Genomic DNA, 18,214 nt, shown 5'->3' with positions numbered 1-18,214 from the left:
TCCGCCATAAAGGCCTGTTCAGCTTCAAACAGATTCGCCGTTGCCCTGGAGATCTCCTCAGCAGCCCGCGCTCTAACAGCTTTGATTTTGGAAATCATAGTGGATCTGGCGAACAGTTTAAATGCCTCCCACACTGCAGCCGGGGAGGCAGTGCCCTCATTATCAGAAAAGAATTGTGTCCAGGTCCCCTCAATGTCGTTCCCATCAGACACCAAGGGGAGCCAGGCGGGATTCAGGCGCCAGGCCGGGGGAGGTCTATTGCAGGGCAAGGACAACAGTATCCAATAAGGGCAGTGATCAGACAGAGTCCGTGGGGCGAAGCCTGCCGCCAGTAACCTGGGGAGCAGGGTTCGAGACATCAATATCAGATCAATGCGTGACATAGAATGGTGTGCAGCCGAGAAACAGGAGTACGCACGCTGAGCGGGGTACTTGCTGCGCCAAGAGTCGGCCAAACCAAAGCTCTCCAACAATCGGGAGAACCTGGTCGGGGACGACCCCGGCGGCGCCTGGGAGGCGCCACCGGATCTATCCAGACCCGAGTCCATCACATTGTTAAAGTCGCCCAGCCAGATCACCGGGGCCCCCGGGCATTGTGCCATAAACGCCAATCCCTCCATTATAACCACAGCAGAATAAGGGGGGGGCACATAGAAAGCCATCAGCAGCATCAATTCCCCATAGACTGACGTTTTAAGGAAGACATATCTACCCATTGGGTCAACCTGAGATCCTAGGAGCTGGAAATGTACCGATTTGGCCACCAGAAGCGCCACACCCCTGGAGTGCGAGCTATATGCAGAGTGCTGCACCCAGCCAACCCAAGGCCGTTTGAGAGACTGCTGTACGCGGCCCTCCAAATGTGTCTCCACCAGTACTATAATGTCAGCCCGGACACGGCGTAAAACATTAAAGACAGCCGTCCGTTTAATCTTATCGCGCATACCCCTGACATTCCACGTCAACAATTTCAATGCGGCCATGGCAGGGGTAATACGGAGCGTGGAGCGGAGGCTCCCAGGATCTCAGGCAATAAGGCCACAGAACTAACAATTCCACGGTCATACACTAGCATTAATAAACGGCAGCAAAAGAGCAGGCAGTTATTACTTGAGGTCAATGTGCATAGAACAGAAACAGTATAGAGATTGTACCAATTATAAACTGTAAACAATGGTAATACCCCAATCCCCCCTCCCTGCCCTGCACCAACCCCAACTTGTGCGGGCATGTTCCCAAACAAGTGCCTCAACCAGAACAGGCCCACATGCGACTGGTAAAGAGCAAGATCAGGAGGCCAGGGACCCCCAGGATAGTCAGCAAAAATACAGCAAAATACAACTAGGACAAGCAAGGGGGCCCGGGGGCCCAGGTCCAGCAGAAGTCGCAGGGGGCAACAGGGGAGTTGGGCACAAACACACGCCTGAGCGGGTGTAGGGGGCGAAAACCAACAGGTGTATCGCTGGGTAGCAAAACCTATGGGCAGGTGGAAATCCATAGGAAGAGAACAGAAAAATCAGTTCCATCTGTGGAGCTAGGGCGCTCCGCCGGTCAAACACAGGAGCAGTGGTTCAGGGAAATGAGGGGGGGGGAAGGGGGGCGCAAAGTCTTGAGTTCCGCAGGATCTACAAAACCCCCCCCACCTCTGCAGCAGCATAAGGCATAGGCAATCAGGGAGAAAGTGTCATGAAGTCGCCAGGGCAAGGTGGTCAGGCTCTAGCTTCCAGTCCTTCTATCCAGGAGATGGCGGCTTCCGGATCCTCAAAGAAGTGGGCTCGGTCCTCACCCTCCACTCTAAGACGGGCCGGGTACAACATAGAGTATTTGATATTCTTGATACGCAGCCTGCGTTTGACCTCCCAAAAAGCTCTTGCGGCGCCTCTGGACCTCAGCAGAGAAGTCGGGGAAAATCGCTATTTTGTGATTTCCAAATGGAATGTTCCCCTTAACTCTGGCCAGGCGCAATATGGCATCTCTGTCCCGATAGTTCAGGAATTTAGCGATGAATGTGCGGGGGGGTGCACCCTGAGGGGGGGGACGCCCTGAGAGGCGATGTGCACGTTCCACAACAAAAGTGGGTGAAAAGGATTCTCTGCCATATGTTTGAGTGAGCAATTGTTCCAAATAAGATGAGGGGTCTGCACCTTCAGAGCCCTCCGGGAGGCCAATGAACCGCAAGTTACAGCGGCGCAGCCTATTCTCCATGTCATCTTGTTTTTGAAGGATAAGGTGTACTTGTTGCTGCAGCCTGTCTGAGGAGCTTTGCAATGGGGGGAGGGAGTCTTCCACCTCGCTGATTCTGTGTTCAGCCTCACCAACTCTGTCCCTTAGCTTCTGCATATCCTGACGCATCAGTGATATATCTACCTTCACCTCCTCGATTTTAGTTGTCAGCATGGTCTGGCAGGTGGCAATCGCTTCCAATACCTTGGATGTAGCAGGGCTCTCCGGCTCCTCCACCACGAGCGACGGGCCGGCGCCATCTTGGATCGGGGCCTCCTTCTCCAGCCTCCGGAATGCAGCTAGTTTTGCCGCCGCTTCCGAGCCTTTCTTCGGCGGAGACATGTGGAGGTCAGTGCCGCGGGTGTGCGGGAGGTGAAGGGAGGATTATCGTGCCCGGAGGGCTGCAGGATTAGCGGTAAAGGAGATCGGTCCGGCGGAGCTCCTCTCACACACGTCCTCTCACATGCTGCGCCAGGCCACGCCCCTGACGGTGCTCCATTCTTAACCCGTGGATTTATGCTGCCCCCTACAGGAGTGGGCCACTGGGCAAAAAGTTTGAGTAAGTCTATAGGGCAGTCCCAGGGGGTATACTCCCACTTCCTGCTATAGGTCTTCAGTTTTGTAACAAGCAGTCTTAGAAGAACCTAAACCCAACTCAATAGAGGGGTGAGTGCTGTGTCCGTCAATGAAAAGTATTTTACGGTAAGACAAAAATGCAGTTTTCTCTATCATCCATTGACAGACGCAGCCTCATCGCCATTAGCGATGTGGTTTATGCTCCTCCCATCAGGAGTAGTCTAGTCAGTAAAATTTGAAAACACATGCTCAGGGGGCTGTCCCTCTCGGCATAAACCCTGCATAACCCAGCACATCAGTTTGTTTCTGCCTAAAGAAGGAATAGGACCTAGGTTTCCTGCTGGGACTCCGGTCTGTTTTGTTCTTTTCAGAATATTTTCTTTTATTTATCTTTACTCACTTGCTAATAGTGTTCAGGGAAGAATTTTCCTGGCGATCTACAAGTAACGATTCACTGGATAATCTAGATCCTTTTGGTCCCCCCAGTCTGGCCTACGAGCATGACCAGGTTATAGTTCCGACCTAGGCCTAGCCACGACGGTGCCCCCTGGTCCAGAGGGGGGCGAGCCTGCGAGCGGATGCCTCGCCGAGACGCATCGACCTGGAATGCCCTGAGCCGCAGCGTACCCCTCGGCTGGCAGCACCCTCACTTCGAGTGGGAAGCAGTCTGCCTGGAGCAGAGCCCACCCAGTCCATGGTAGGGTAAGTAGATGTACCCGCAAAGGAAGTAGTAGAACCGCACTCAGGTAGATGAAAGCAATGAAATACTTTTATTCTTCAAATCATAGGTAGACAGACAGTGCAGGGAACAGGTGATCCAAGGTTAACGCGTTTCACGGCACACACGGCCGCTTACTCATAATCGTATATAAGTAGATGTACCCCCCTTGCCCCTGCTGGCCTTGGGTGGGATGTGGGCCCTTCCTTGGGGATAATGGGATTTTTGCCTCCCAAGAGATCCCCCTGGTCTGCCCGGTATCCGGTCTATGTGTCCTTCCCTCTTTTGGGGGGGTTGGGGATGGTAAGGTACCTTGGGCTTGCTGGTCCCTGTTGTGGTTCCTGAGGCCTTCATATGTCGGTACCTAGCCGCATGGTGCGCCGTGGGCGCCGCCGTCTTGGATGTAGGCAATGAGATTTTTTTCCTCATAGACTTGTGTGGGGCAGCCATTTTCCCTGCAGCTTCCTATTGTTTTCTATGGGCGTCCATCTGGTGCTATACTCAGCAGTGTTTCCCTATCAGCCGACATCCCTTCCTGTGTGGTCATTTCCTTACACTTTTCTGCTATCAGTTTGGTTTAAAGAGGTTCCCTGCAGACCGCTGCGATCGGTGGTAGATACCGCGATTGGTGCTCTTAAAGCGACAGTACTCCATTTTTTTGCAATTTGCACTATGTAGTCCTAAACTGGAAAATCATCCAAATTAGACCCACTCTGTGCGACTCCCGGACACTCCGGATCGCAGTCGCTGGCCTCGATTTCAGCTGCCCTGGAAAGCCTGGCGACAAAAGTTGATTTAGTCACGAAAAAGGTTTTAGCCGAAAAAAAAACTGCCTTCTCCTTCTATGGAGGTGTCCTCTGATTCAGAGGTTGATGGGGTCGCCCCGGACGCCCCCCTACCTGAGAGGTCGCTGTCCGCAGTCAGATGGTGAAGAGGACCGGGCTTCTTCAGCTGCAGCTCGGGAACATGCTTTAGTGGAAGCCCTAATTATTTCAGTGAGGGATACTTTAAAGTTGGCTGATGAGCCCATGCCAGCAGGGACGCGGTTGGCTTTTGGCTCCCAAAAGTCTCGGGATAAGGGACCCTTATCCCAACACCTTTCAGGATATTTTGAATGACCAATGGCAGCATGTGTTAGTGGTGCCTAAACGTTTTAACCGCCGGTATCCTTTTGCTGAAAAGGTCTCCAACCATTGGACAGTGCCACCTAAAGTGGACCATCCGGTTTCCAGTTCAAACAAATCTACCCTTTGAATGAAGAGCTGGTTTGCTGACCAAGCTTCTAAAAAGGCCTTAGCTGATCTCCCCTTTCTGGGAGACAGGTTATTTGGCGACTCATTAGATGAGTTGATCAAGGGACTCACTGGGGAGAAGAGTACTCTTCGTCCTCAATCTTCCAAGGGTAAAAGACACCCCGTCCTAAGGGGAGAACCTTCCTTTTCTGCTCACAAACGTTTTTTTCGTGCCTCCGGGGCGCAAGAAAAAGGTAAGCCGTTCAAAACTTCTGGAGGTGCTAAAAGCCATGGGGCAAGAAGACTAAGGTCGGTCAGTCCGGTGCTGCTGACCAGTCCTCTTCAGCATGGAGATGAGGCTGCGTCTATCGATGGACGATAGAGAAAACAGGATTTTTTTAAGATCTTACCGTAAAATCCTTTTCTCTGATGTCCATCGACAGACACAGCACTTGCCCCTCTGTTTGGGGTTGGTTATTTTTATCTTCACTGCTTTTAAACTAAACTGATGTGCTGGGTTATGCAGTGGGGGTTTATGCCTAGAGGGACAGCCCCCTGGGCGTGTGTATTTAAAATTTACTGCCTAGACTTCTCCAGATGGGAGGAGTATAAACCACTCGGCTCATGGAGATGAGATGAGGCTGCGTCTTTCGATGGGCATCAGAGAAAAGGATTTTACGGTAAGATCTTACAAAAATCCTGTTTTCTCTTCCATTCATTGACGGACACCGCTCCATATCTTGGCCCATGGGCCGTCCCAAAGCAGTGTCAACATGAGGGGTGGGAAGAACACTGCAATATACACACTTCCCAAAGGCTAAACATAGCCAACCAGGTAAAACAGGAGCTCAACCAGGAACAACTGGAGCTCACCTTACAAAGGGTGTTTAGGGCACAAGGAAGGCAACACAATGTCTTCATTTAAATGGAAGCCAGAGATGACCTAGTGTCTTACTCCTAGTGATATGGAGCTGTGTCCATCAATAAACGAAAAGGAGATATAAAAATATGATGACTGTGTACTTAGATAATAGTGTGGCGCTGGATCTCCTTTTGTATTTTAAAATTTTAATGCAGCCATCAAATCTAAGAATTGGTAAGCAGCAATATGTTTGCTTTTGGGTTTAATAAGGCTTTAAGCCAATCCTCTTTATGCCTCCTATCTATACTCAGCGCTCTGTCTTGTCTAGGGAATGTCTGTGATTGCTGACTGTCATCCAAAACTCAAGAGAACGTACACATAATAAAATTGTTCTTTTTCAGATCAGTTATAGACTTTTTATGGACTTTTTTTTTTTAAAGTGGTGGTGGTAGATTTTCTGGCCATCTGATACATGTGTTCTTTGCTTGAGTTCCCATTTGCTAATGGTGCCCATGGAACATTTTTTCTCTTTTTGTCAATTAATGTTACACTATGATCAATGGGTGTTGGATAAATGTCACTGGTGAAATGGATAATGAGGAGTGAGCTGGAATGTAGCTCTCCCTGATGACATGGATAGTGGGGAGTGAGTTGTGTGTGCTGTAATGTAGATCCCCCTGGTGACATTGATAGTGGGAAGTTAGCTGTGATTTCTGGGATGTAGATCTCCCTGGTGACATTGATAGTGGGGATTGAGCTATGTGTGCTGAAGTGTAGATTTCATTGGTCGCATGAATAATGGGGAGTGAGCTGTGTGTGTTCTGGAGTGTAGCGCTTACTCATAACATTGGTAGTGAGGAGCGAGCTGTGTGTTCTGGAGCGTAGATCTCCCTGGTGACATTGATACTGGGGAGTGAGCTGTGAGTTCTGGAGTGTAGTTCTTGCTTGTGGCATGGATAATTGTGAGTGAGGAAGAATGTAGCTCTCCCGGGTGACATTGATGGTGGGAAGTGAGCTGTATGTGGTGAAGTGTAGATCTCCCTGGTGACATTGATACAGGGGAATGAGCTGTGCGTTCTGGGGTGTAGCTCTCACTGGTAGCATTGGTATGGAGGAGTGAGTTGTGTGTGCCAGAAGTGTGTAGTTCGTAGGCAGACCATCTACGGAGCAAAGACATTCACTTGATTCCCCCATCAACACAGTGACAGGGGAATTCCTCCTGCCGAAGACAGTGATTATTGCTAGCCACTAGCATTAATCTATGTAAAATCCGGCAGGCTGGTTGTACCCAAATTGACCAATCGTTCAACTAGGGTACATTTCGCCTGCCCATAGATTAATTTAAGCCCACTATGGGGGCCTTACTGGTGACATTAATATTGGAGAGTGAGATGTTCACTGACGTCAGCGCTCACTGATGTCTTGGATACTGTAAATTGAAATGTGTCCGTATATTAGGGTTTGCCATCTCAATGCTCTCTCCTGTTCAGTTCCTGTGTTTTCAGTTTCTTCTGCATTTCACTTCCATGTAGCAAAAATAGTCATTTTTGGAAATGTAAGTACTATGAATGATACCGTGTTTCCCCGAAAGTAAGACCTACCCTGAAAGTAAGGCCTAGTGTTTTTTTTGGGGAGGGCTGCAATATAAGCGCTACCCTGAAAATAAGCCCTAGTTTAGTGTATGAAAAATCCTAGGATGCACTTTATTAGTGTTTTAAATAATGTACAATGTGTGTTTTTGTAATATAATACTGTGAAATACCTTCCTTGGATTGCCACTCTGCTCTCAGCTGATTCGGTCTTTCTCCTCTCATACCGTAGCTGTCAGAGGGGGATCTCAGCCCCTCCCCTCTGCAGTGTAACACAGAAGCGCCGGTATTCGATTAGAATTGTGGGAAATACCTTCTGATACATCGGCCCTACCGTGACCCCCAGCTGTCAGCGGGGGAGAAGAGGGCGGCAGATTAGCTGAGCCCGAAGCGGCGATGAAGAAGGTATTTCACACTATTGTAATCGAATCTACCCTGCGCTTCTGTGTAAACTGCAGAGGGGAGGGGCTGAGATCCCCCTCTGACAGCCACTGTATGAGAGGAGAAAGACAGGAGACAGTGGGAGACACAGCAGCGATGTAATGAAGGTATTTTCCACTATTGTATTACAAAAACACACACTGGACATATATAAAACACTAATAAAGTGCATCCTAGGATTTTATATACACTAAACTAGGTTCACAGTGGATTCTTGGCACACAGGGAGGGCAGAGAGGGACATGACAAAATATAAGACCTACCTCAAAAATAAGCCCTACTGTGTCTTTTGGTGCCAAAACTAATATAAGACCCGGGCTTACTTTCGGGAAAACACGGTAGATGACTTCCTGAACATAGTGCTAGATGTGTAATACAACCGATTGTCACTGCGTACTTAAAATTAAGTCTAGTCACCTACTATTTCCGGATTATTTTCTTTGGAAATACTGTATATGCAATTCCATGATGTAGATCTTTAATAAAGGGCAACCCATAAGAGTTTCAGGAAGCCAAGTGTTTAGTTATATGTGCTAGGTAAAGCAGGATTGATGACATTTGGCAAACATGTTGATAATGTGAATTTTAGAAAGACCAATTTGTCCCTGTATTAGCTTTATCTAGACCAATTAGTCATTGTATTTGCTAAAGGAAATTCACATATTTGGGCACTTGGGCTAGATCTGACGAGGAAGTTGTCTAGTGTACACATGCAAAAACTATCAGAGTGGTCATATAATAGCTACATAAACTTACCATTGGGTAAGAATAATTGCAGTGTCAGTTGTTAGCAAATTCAGGGTGTAAAGTTTATGAACTTGCTCACTTAAGACTTCTTTGTTAGCCTGTCACTAGCTTTGGAGGGGATTGCTTAGCACACAGGTATGTTGCACATGGATAGTCTTTGATTGTTGTTTTGGGTTTTACTGTCAAAGGTTATCCTTTTTTTTTTCTCCTTCTTTTGAGATTATGTACCAGTTGATTTTTTGATTGAAAATGCAATCAAATATGTGCATTTTGTTTCAGAATTATCTTCAGAATTGTCCATGGAATGTAGTTCTCCAGAACCCAATCCTGTTCTAAAAGTGTGGCCAAATGATGATACAGAGGAAGATGTAGAACTTCCTGTCATTGAACTCAAGAAAGGTAGTGTAAGCTATTGCTGAACTTTAATTTGCATAACTGGAGAAAATTATATGGTGCTATTACCTATGGCAAACTCAGGCTGCAGTTGTAATTTCCTTAGAATAACTAATTGGTACCTTTGCAGTCTGTATGTAGTCCATGTTTTCTTCATTTTTGCTGTCTTTCACAATGTTTTGGTAACTTTTGGCAGTGTTGGTCGTGATGAAAATTAAATTCCAGATTTCTTGAGTGACACATTTTTTTTTTTTTTTCTAGAACCAGTCTCTTTTGAGCGTGGGTCGTTTGTGTGGTGTAAATTTAAGCGATACCCTTACTGGCCATCTTTGGTAAGGCTTTAAAGTGTCATGGGTCCTAATATTTTTTAGACAACAATATTTCAAATTTCGTCAGAGATAATAAATAGGAACTATTTTATCTATGACAGGTAAAATTAGTGCGAAACAAAGAAAAGCGAGCCTCAATAATATTTGTGGAGGAGTGCCTTTCTGAGCCTGACTCTCAGAAGGAAAGGTAGGAAAGATGCCTTGTGAAAGCTGTATTGTAAGACAAAGATGGTTATTTTGTAATTGGTTAAAAGTGAGCCTGTTAGTAAATTTTCATGTCTACATGAATAAATTGCTGATGTTACAGTGTGCAAGCAGTCTTTGAGCTCCGGACAAGGGACTAGGTTGAGATGTTGGTATTAATCTGCCACGAGTATAATTCTCCAAATGGTCAGACTGTGCTTTGAAATTTTGGTAGCAAGTTACAAAGTGAGGGGCCGCAGCAGCAGATTGATCTGTGCTGGACATTTCGTAAACACAGCCAAGAACTGAACAGACACCACAATTTACATGATTGTCATCTCTGAGTCTAAATGTGTGGCCAGAAAGTTAATACTAATCCCAGATACTGCTTGAACAAAGATTGTACCATCCTTCTAGAAAAGCAGATAAAGTATTTGTCAGAGGGAGTACTATTATCTCTGAGAGGTAAGCTCTTTGCCTTAAAGCAGAGTTCCACCCTGAAAAATTTTTTTTAGATAAAAATACCCCCGGGACAGTCAGGGCTAGTGCATTTAAGCGACGATAGCCTCTGAACTGTCCCCTGTTTCACTTACCTTTTAGAAGAAATACTTACTTTAAAAATGTCTTGTCCAGCGCTGCCATCTCAGGTGTGGGCAGCTGAAGCCAGAGCGTCCTCTTCTGTGACGTCGGAGTCCCAGAATGCGCCTGCACCGGCCCTGCTCGTCACTTCCGGTGCAGGCGTATCATCCCTGCACAGCTTCTGAGCATGCCCAGAAGCTGTTCAGCAGGGAATGACGCGCCTGCATCGGAAGTGATGAGCAGGGCCGGTGCAGGCGCACTGACTCCTGGGATCAATGACGTTCATCTCCCAGGAGTCAATGCAAGGAGGAGGTGATGGTGCGGGCCACGGCTGCAGGGGGAGGAAGAGGAAGGTAGGTAAGTATATTTTCTTTAATAACAAAGTAAGTGAATCAAAAAAAATAAAAATTTAAATTATCAATTTCTTTTTCAGGTAATTTAGAGCAAGCGGACGGGGAAAAGTTGATTTTGAGGGTGGAACTCCGCTTTAACACATAAACGCTCTTTAATATGAAAAAATATATCTAATGCTAGGGCCTTTTAAACCCAACTCTGGGCAGATAGCAAAATCCCTTGCAGTGGGGCCATGCTTGCATTGCAAGAGTTAATAGCTAGTTTTTCCAGGGGAGAGGAGAAATAGTTTTGCTTACCTTATCCTCCAGTCCCCGGCAGGCGGCGCTCACTCATGACCCAGTAATCGTCTTCACATCCAGAGCAGGGCTGTGGGCCATGCTCTATTCTTGATAATGTCAGCACCATAGATTGCGGGGGGGGGACTGGTTTTGCTGCAGGGAGGAGCCAGGGGATCAGGCTCGAAGTTCTCTATTTATTCACCTAGGCATAAACAAGCAATAAATCTTTGTAGTGTGGACACAGTTCAAATGCAGGGGATAATTTTTTTTTATCTGCCTGGAGTTGGACTTTTTGCTCCAGAGCCTTTCTCATTCTAGCTACAAGTCTGTTTGGCAATGACTTTATTTATGTGATACAATTGAACTAGATAGAGAGAGGGAGGGAGAGAGAGAGCTAGCTATAGAGAGATATACAGTATCTCAAAAAGTGAATACACCCCTTATATTTTTGTAAATATTTTATTATCTTTTCATGTGGCAGCACTGATGAAATAACACTTTGCTACAATGTAAAGTAGTGAGTGCACAGCTTGTATAACAGTGTAAATTTGCTGTCCCCCCTCAAAATAACCCAACACACAGCCATTCATGTCTAAACCATTTGCAACAAAAGTGAATACACCCCCTAAGTGAAAATCTCCAAATTGGGCCCAAAGTGTCAATATTTTGTCTGGCCACCATTATTTTTCCAGCACTGCCTTTAACCCTCTTGGGCATGGAGTTCACAGGTTGCCACTGGAGTCCTCTTTCACTCCTCCATGATGACATCACAGAGCTGGTGGATGTTGGAGACCTTGCGCTCCACCACCTTCCATTTTGAGGATGCTCAATAGGGTTTAGGTCTGGAGACCTGCTTGGCTAGTCCCTCACCTTTACCCTCGGCTTCTTAAGCAAGGCAGTGGTCGTCTTGGAGGAGTGTTTGGGGTCGTTGTCATGTTGAAATACTGCCCTGCGGCCCATTTTCTGAAGAGAGGGGGATCATGCTCTGCTTCAGTATGTCACAGTACATGTTTGCATTCCTGGTTCCCTTAATGAACTGTAGCTCCCCAGTGTCGGCAGCACTCATGCAGCCCAAGACCATGACACTCCCACCACCATTCTTAACTGTGGGCAAGACACACTTGTCTTTATAATCCTCACCTGGTTGCCGCCACACACGCTTGACACAAATAAGTTTATCAGACCACAGGACATGGTTCCAGTAATACATGTTCTTAGTCTGCTTGTCTTCAGCAAACTGTTTGCGGGCTTTCTTGTGCATCATCTTTAGAAGAGGCTTCCTGGGACCACAGCCATGCAGACCAATTTGATGCAGTGTTAGGCGTATGGTCTGAGCACTGACAGGCTGACCCCCCCACCACTTCAACCTCTGCCACAATGGAGAGAGAGAGAGAGAATCAGGCTTGACCCCTCCCACTCTCATCATGCTTAAGTTTCTTGCTAGTGTCCTAGGAGAATTTACATAGTTTCTTCTTGGAGAAAAGCAAGAACCATTTTTCTTTTTATCTACACATTTTTTTTTTTTTCAAGCTTCATTGTTCACTGCAGAGCCAAGAGAGCTCCCTTTGCAGATTTTTCAGATAGACTGGTCCACAGAGCTGCCTTGAAGGCCGTACCCTGACCCAGCCCTGGGGAAGATGTGGGACTGACTTGTAATGTGATCCTAGGGCACTAGGCGGCTCTGCTTCTAACATTGTCAAGGTACCTAGTGGCCGGTGTTAGCTGAAAAGTGCTTTACAAATTCAGGGCTTTAATATACCCACCAGTGTAAGTCTGTAAGTCTGTCCCTGAAGAGTCCTGAGCTGTGCCTGCCACCATTCCTGGTCTGTTGACTCCTGAACCTAGCCTTAGTCAGAAACCTCTTTCCTTCTAGTGATCTAGATGATTCTCATGATGAATGGCAGGCTAGGGAGGGGGGGGGCCGTCAAGGACAACTTCACTGTGCAGGGAACCTGGCCATTTGATGAAGCTTGTCACACAATCAACACCCTGGAGCTATGAGTGATTTTTGCCATGGTAGTGGCATACATCATCAAAGCGATACCTAAAATCTTGCAGCTCAAAGACACCTACCAGATTCTGATTTGGGCGGAACATTGTTCCAGCACAATCTACTGCACACATTCTAGGTGGAAAATTAGTAGAGGGGCTTCCTAATTTGACAGTGTATGGAATCAGGACACTGGTCTCTGCACCCTTTAGGTGTTTCTGGACCTTTGCTGCAGGTAGCGAACACTGGATGTAAATCGCCTGGCTTCTAGGTTCAACAAACTGGGCCCCAGATCAATGGATCTTCTAGCCATAGCGGTGGATGGTTTGGTGACTCCTGGTAGACTCTCTCTATGACCTCTCCCAGGCTGTCTGTTTCTCCCATTCCAAGGAGCAATTTACCATCCTGCTTTGCGATTGCTAGCTTTAACAGCTTGGTTAGACTGCCTCATACGTCTGAACTTTAATGCCAGACTCTCCTCAATGTAGTGGAATTAGGGAAGTCTTTTCTTCACAATAGTGGAAAGTTCTCACAACGGATCAAGTCAGGCTAGGGAGAATTCATGAAAATCCTATCGGTGCAGAGGACTTGGTCGTTGAAGCTCTACTGCCAACCCTGCCAATCAATATTCTGGATCTAAGGATGCTTCTGTTCTCCCTTCAACGCTGGACTCCTCTATTGCAAGAATACAGAACGAGAAATCCAGTGGAACAATACCACCATCCAGAGGTCTTTCAAGCCCTTTGCCACAGGTGGGAACACCAGATGTGAATCTCCAGATTAAAGAACATTGAAAATGAGGGCACCCTCGATGATCCTCTTTTTTTGTGCTGAATTGGCCCAGGTGGAAGTGGCACTCAGACACGTACTTAAGCTCATAGCAGAACCTTTGTAGACCCTCCCAGATCATCCAAAGCTTATGTCCCAAAGGCCAGCATTCATCCTGCTACTCTGCTGTGGCTTAAACAGCAAGGCTGAGGAAGGCCTTTCAGACTTATTCCTACCCTTTTGAAGGCTAGAAAGTTAATTTCCCAAAGTCTACCATTGCATCTAGAAGGCCTACTTTACTTGTTGTGACTCAGAGCTGCCACCCTAGAAGGCACTCCGTGGGTGTTATCCTGTCTGGGTCAACGGTTGGCATTGATTACCATTAAGAAACAAATTTCGTAACTGTTTTAAAGCCCTGTGGCCTCTTACTTTCTAGTTTATAGTACAATTTATACTGCTGATGTTGTTACTTGCATACTGTGCTTATTTTCAATCTTGTGGAGTCCTCTTTTTCTTCCTGCCTCAAATGGTACCCACAGCACTGCTCTGACTTTCTATCGTTGGAGAGGCTCCATTACATTACAGGGTCATATGAAGCCATTCTTGTGTACACAGTCCCACCTGCAACTACAGCACACACACAGACAGCCTTGAAGGGGGTGGGGTTACTCTGATGATTTGGTGGGGGGGAAGGGCTAACAGCAGCTTGAACAGAGCACAAGCACCATTCTGTATAAAATGCAGAGACCGAAATGCACAGTGAGAAGCTGGGCAAGGGGGTTGCAGAGAAGCAGCAGTACACTCATTTTTCCAGTGAAGAGCTGGGCAGGGAGGGAGCGTGTCAGCTAGAGGCAGAGAAAGAGCAGTACTCTGATGCTCCCAGTAAAGAGCTGGGCAAGGGGCGTGTCGGAACAAGTCTGACCAGTGGAGTACAAGCAGGCTGTGCTCCCAATTAGAATGCAAAGACACAAAATGACTACGCTGGGCTGGCTGTTCTAAAATGTCCTAGCAAGATCAGTTTGAAATGGGAAAGAAGGGGGACTGGCAGTCTCACCAGGTATTTCACACAAAGGAAGCAATACAAAGATAACAGGATACTTTTTTCCAAAAAGCATGGTAACATAGACCTACATCAGAAATATGAAATGTTGGGGATATTGTATACTTTAAAGGAGTACTGTTAAAGTCTATCAATCAGTAATCAGTTGCATAATGCATAACCCATGGGCAAAACATTCTGCTTGACATTCTGAAATTACTGAAAGTTTTTTTGTTTTTTGTTATTTTCAGTTTCCAAGTATCCATTCGCAAATTAAAGCATTATGACTGTCCAGAGAAGAACGAACTCTTGGTAAGTTGGTGGAAAGCTAATGCATCAGAGAGAGACTGATGTATTTCCGCTGTCAGTAGCTTAAATCTTATGTTAACCCCGTTCCTTATAATACAACCCATTCACTTTAAAATAAAAATGAACAGCAAAATATTTTTGTATAGATTTTAAACAAAAAAATAAACCACCCCCCCCCCCCTTTTTTTTTTTTTTCTTTACAAAGTGAACATATTTCCTCTTTTCTCAGCTGCATAAGAGCTGGGGGATGAGACGCATCAATACACTGATCTTCCCAGTAAAAGGCGGTGCAAGGGGGGCATGTCAGGATAAGTCTGACCATTGGAAGAGAGAAGGCAGAGTTCTCAGCACAGCTAGAGATCTGACCATGGTGTGTTCTCCTGCTTAGTGTAGTCTGTGTTTAATAGGAAAGCAAAGGGACTGACAGGAGCACCAGGTATTTCACACGAAGGAAGCAATTCTAAGAACAGGTTACTTTTTCCTATAAGTACATGGTACAGCAGGCACATATCAGGAATATGAAATGTTGGGGTAACAAATTCTTTAAGTTCTTTAGCATTCAAATTATGTTGCATACAATCATACCTAGGGGTGTGTGTTTGTTGTTGATAGTAGAAACTGCTTAGGAAATTTAGACTTCATGCCGCTTTTGGATGTTGTTAAATTTACCTATTCAGTGAGGTCCCCCCTGCACTCCGTGTTTCAAATGCTCATTTTGCTAAGGGAGAAGAAATAAGTACAAATTCTTATCTTACACCCAACTCCTGCAGACTTCCTTGCCCTGCGACCAGTCCCTTGAAGCTACTTCATTCGCAGCTGTCTTACATAATGACGTACAATGAAGACCAGCAGTCCTGCATTGTACAGGGATGGCTCATCCACTTTCTGGAGCATCAGCCCAGCGCTAGCTGCCAGTGGAGCAAGGAGTAGGGTAAGTATTTGTACAAACAAGCATTCATGCAATATGGAGGGAGGACCCCACTGCATGAGTAACTTTAACAGCCCAGTGTTGGGCTTTAACCACTTAAGCCCCGGAGGATTTGGCTGCTAAACGACCAGGAGGTATTTTGCGATTCGGCACTTTGTGACTTTAACGGACAATTGCGCGGTCGTGCGACGCTGTATCTAAACGAATTTGTCGTCCTTTTTTTCCCACAAACAGAGCTTTCTTTTGGTGGTATTTGATCACCTGTGCGATTTTTTTTTTTTTTTTTGATCATGCGCTATAAACAAAAAAAGAGCGTCAATTTTGCAAAAATAACAATATTTCTCTGTCGCTCATTGACAGACGTAGTCCTCCTTGATTAATATCAACTCGGGTTATACTGCCCTCTACAGGAGTAGGACTAGACAGGAAAGAAAACGTTCTGGCCACACCCTAGGGGCAGTCCCAGAGGGTATATCCTCTCACTTCCTGCTACAGCAAATCAGTTTTTTTCTGTCTAGTTAGGAGTAAGGACCTAGATTCCTTGCTAGGATCTTCAGTCCTGGCAGGATTTTTTTAGACCGCTTTTTTCTCCAGTGTTCCTGTGAGATCTTCAAGCAAGTACGCTGAAACTGGGCGACGGGCTGGATGTTGAGATCCAGTGGTCATCCCAGTTCAGCCTACGAGCACGTGCAGGCCATAGCTCCGCGCTGGGTCGGCCGCGACATAGTCCCACTTGACGGGGACTTATCCTGCGAGTTAAACATCTCGCCTGGACGCCAATGACCAACAGAGTCACGGCGTCCGTATTGGTCGACAGCCCCCCCACCCCGGGGGAGAGGGGTTCTGTCAGGAGTTGGCGCCCGCCTGGTTCCGGTATGGTGAGTAGAATGTTCCCCCTCTTCCCCTGTCGGGTTTGTTGGTGGACGCGGGCCCCTCTCTGGGATGGTCGGACACTCAGTTTCTGGGTCTCCCCTCTATCCTATAACAGGTCACAGATCCCCCAATTTGAGTGTGATTTTTGTGAATAGAAACCAGGAGGCTTGGTTTGGGAGCTGACTATCTAAAGTCACTATATGACTGTAAGGGTGACTGAAGTCAGTGGCAGACTACTAAAAGGCATTACTATTGAAGTATAGAGGTATCCTACCTGTCTAGTGTGTACACAGGCCGATGCCTATGCCTGAGTTACTGCAGCCACAGATCGCCATCCCTCCAGAAAGCCGGTCACTTCCACAGGCCGCACAGCCTCCCGCAGGCCAAGGATACCTCCCGCCGGCTGAGGCACTTCCGCAGGCCGCACAGGCCGAATGCACACATCCCGCAGGCCGCTGCTAACTTGCAAGCCGCCGCTATCCTACACAGGACGCCGCCATTTTCATGCAGATCGCACGAGGCCGCCATATTGGCGTAGCCTCGTGTCTCCAGCATGGGGGCGGCCATGTTTGAGGTGACCAAACACCTCGTGGAGTAATTGGGAGGCGCCGGAAGGCGTGTAAAGGGGCGGAGCCGCCTCCTTGGCCCAGGGAAAGCAAGCCAAAGACTTCCTGTCTGTAACAGACAGTGCTGGAAGCAGGTTGATAAGAAACTTCTGTGCATCAGGTGAGCCTTGGGGTCTCTCTCTCTCTCTCTTTCTGAGGGGTCCAAGCAGGTAGACTGAGGGGCGCTACTGCGCTGGGGGACTAAGTTAAAAAAAAAAAAAAAGATTTTTTCTTGCAATTAATTTTTTTGTGTTTGCTGGCAAGTGTCTTGTTACATGAACCCTGCCACACATGTATCCCCACCTGATCCCCTCAGGGTGTCCACAGGACCCTCCAGTACCCCACTTGTGATGATGCATTATCAGCAGTTTTGGAGTCTTTGGTATCCCGGGTGGAGGTGGCCTGTCAGGGACGGGGGTCAAGAAGAGCCACCCCCGCCTACCCCTATGTCATCTGATACCTCAGATACGGATTCTGAGCTGGTCATTGCAGTCCCTTTTCTGGGGTTGTTGTCTCAGGTACGGTCTCCTCAGACAGTAAGGAGGATGCTTCTGCCTCCGCCATAGCACAAGAAGCGTTGGTGGAAGCACTAGTTGTGTCTGTCCGGGAAACCTTAAATCTTGAGGTTACACCGGCAGAGGTAGCTGAGACTGATATTCCTTTTTTGGTACTATCAAGCCTACCAAAATGGTGAAGGGTTTCCCTTGCCCAAATAGGGTCGTCCATAAATGAGCCCTGCTATTTCCAAACGCATGGCTAGGCGCTATCATTTTGAGGAATCCCTCATTACAAAGATGGACGGTACCACCAATAGTGGACTCACCGATTTCCAGACTAAATAAAGCCACTGTTATCCCGTTGGATTGACAGAATGGGCCCCACCCATCTCTAGGGTGGGGGGGACGTCTTTCTGGATCCAGGGCTTTCCAGAATCCCGTATAAAGGGGTTCGCAAGGTCATATGGTCGGGATACAAGATCGAGTTTCGATCACTTCCACCGGTGCGATTCTTCCCTTCCAATAGTCGACATCCCCGGGTCGCTTAAAAGCTTTGCAGGGGACAGCTTGATACAACAAGCAGTGGTAGTTCCCATTCCTTGGAGGAGTTCTAGTCGAACTTGTTCACAATGCCCAGGAAAAAGGGCTAGGTGCGTCCAATTCTGGTCTTGGAAGAGATGGGAGTCCATCCATACAGTGGT

At 47.1% G+C, this 18,214-nt stretch overlaps 1 protein-coding gene across 1 annotated transcript in view; it reads left to right on the top strand.

The window, feature by feature from the left end:
• The window catches only part of PWWP3A (PWWP domain containing 3A, DNA repair factor), a gene marked incomplete at its 3' end in the record, with an annotated part of 223,337 nt that overhangs the window by 120,978 nt on the left and 84,145 nt on the right, over positions 1–18,214 (top strand). The window contains exons 6-9 of the mRNA XM_082248367.1: positions 8,668–8,787; positions 9,043–9,113; positions 9,212–9,297; positions 14,553–14,613. Coding sequence (XP_082104493.1) covers positions 8,668–8,787; positions 9,043–9,113; positions 9,212–9,297; positions 14,553–14,613 — 338 coding nt within the window. The remainder of the gene's footprint in view (positions 1–8,667; positions 8,788–9,042; positions 9,114–9,211; positions 9,298–14,552; positions 14,614–18,214) is intronic.

The sequence above is a fragment of the Pelophylax lessonae genome (assembly GCF_965119305.1).
Source record: "Pelophylax lessonae genome assembly, chromosome: 1".
NCBI classification, from domain to species: Eukaryota; Metazoa; Chordata; class Amphibia; order Anura; family Ranidae; genus Pelophylax; species Pelophylax lessonae.
Note: the sequence above shows the minus strand (reverse complement) of the source record. Positions and strands in the feature narration are given on the sequence as shown.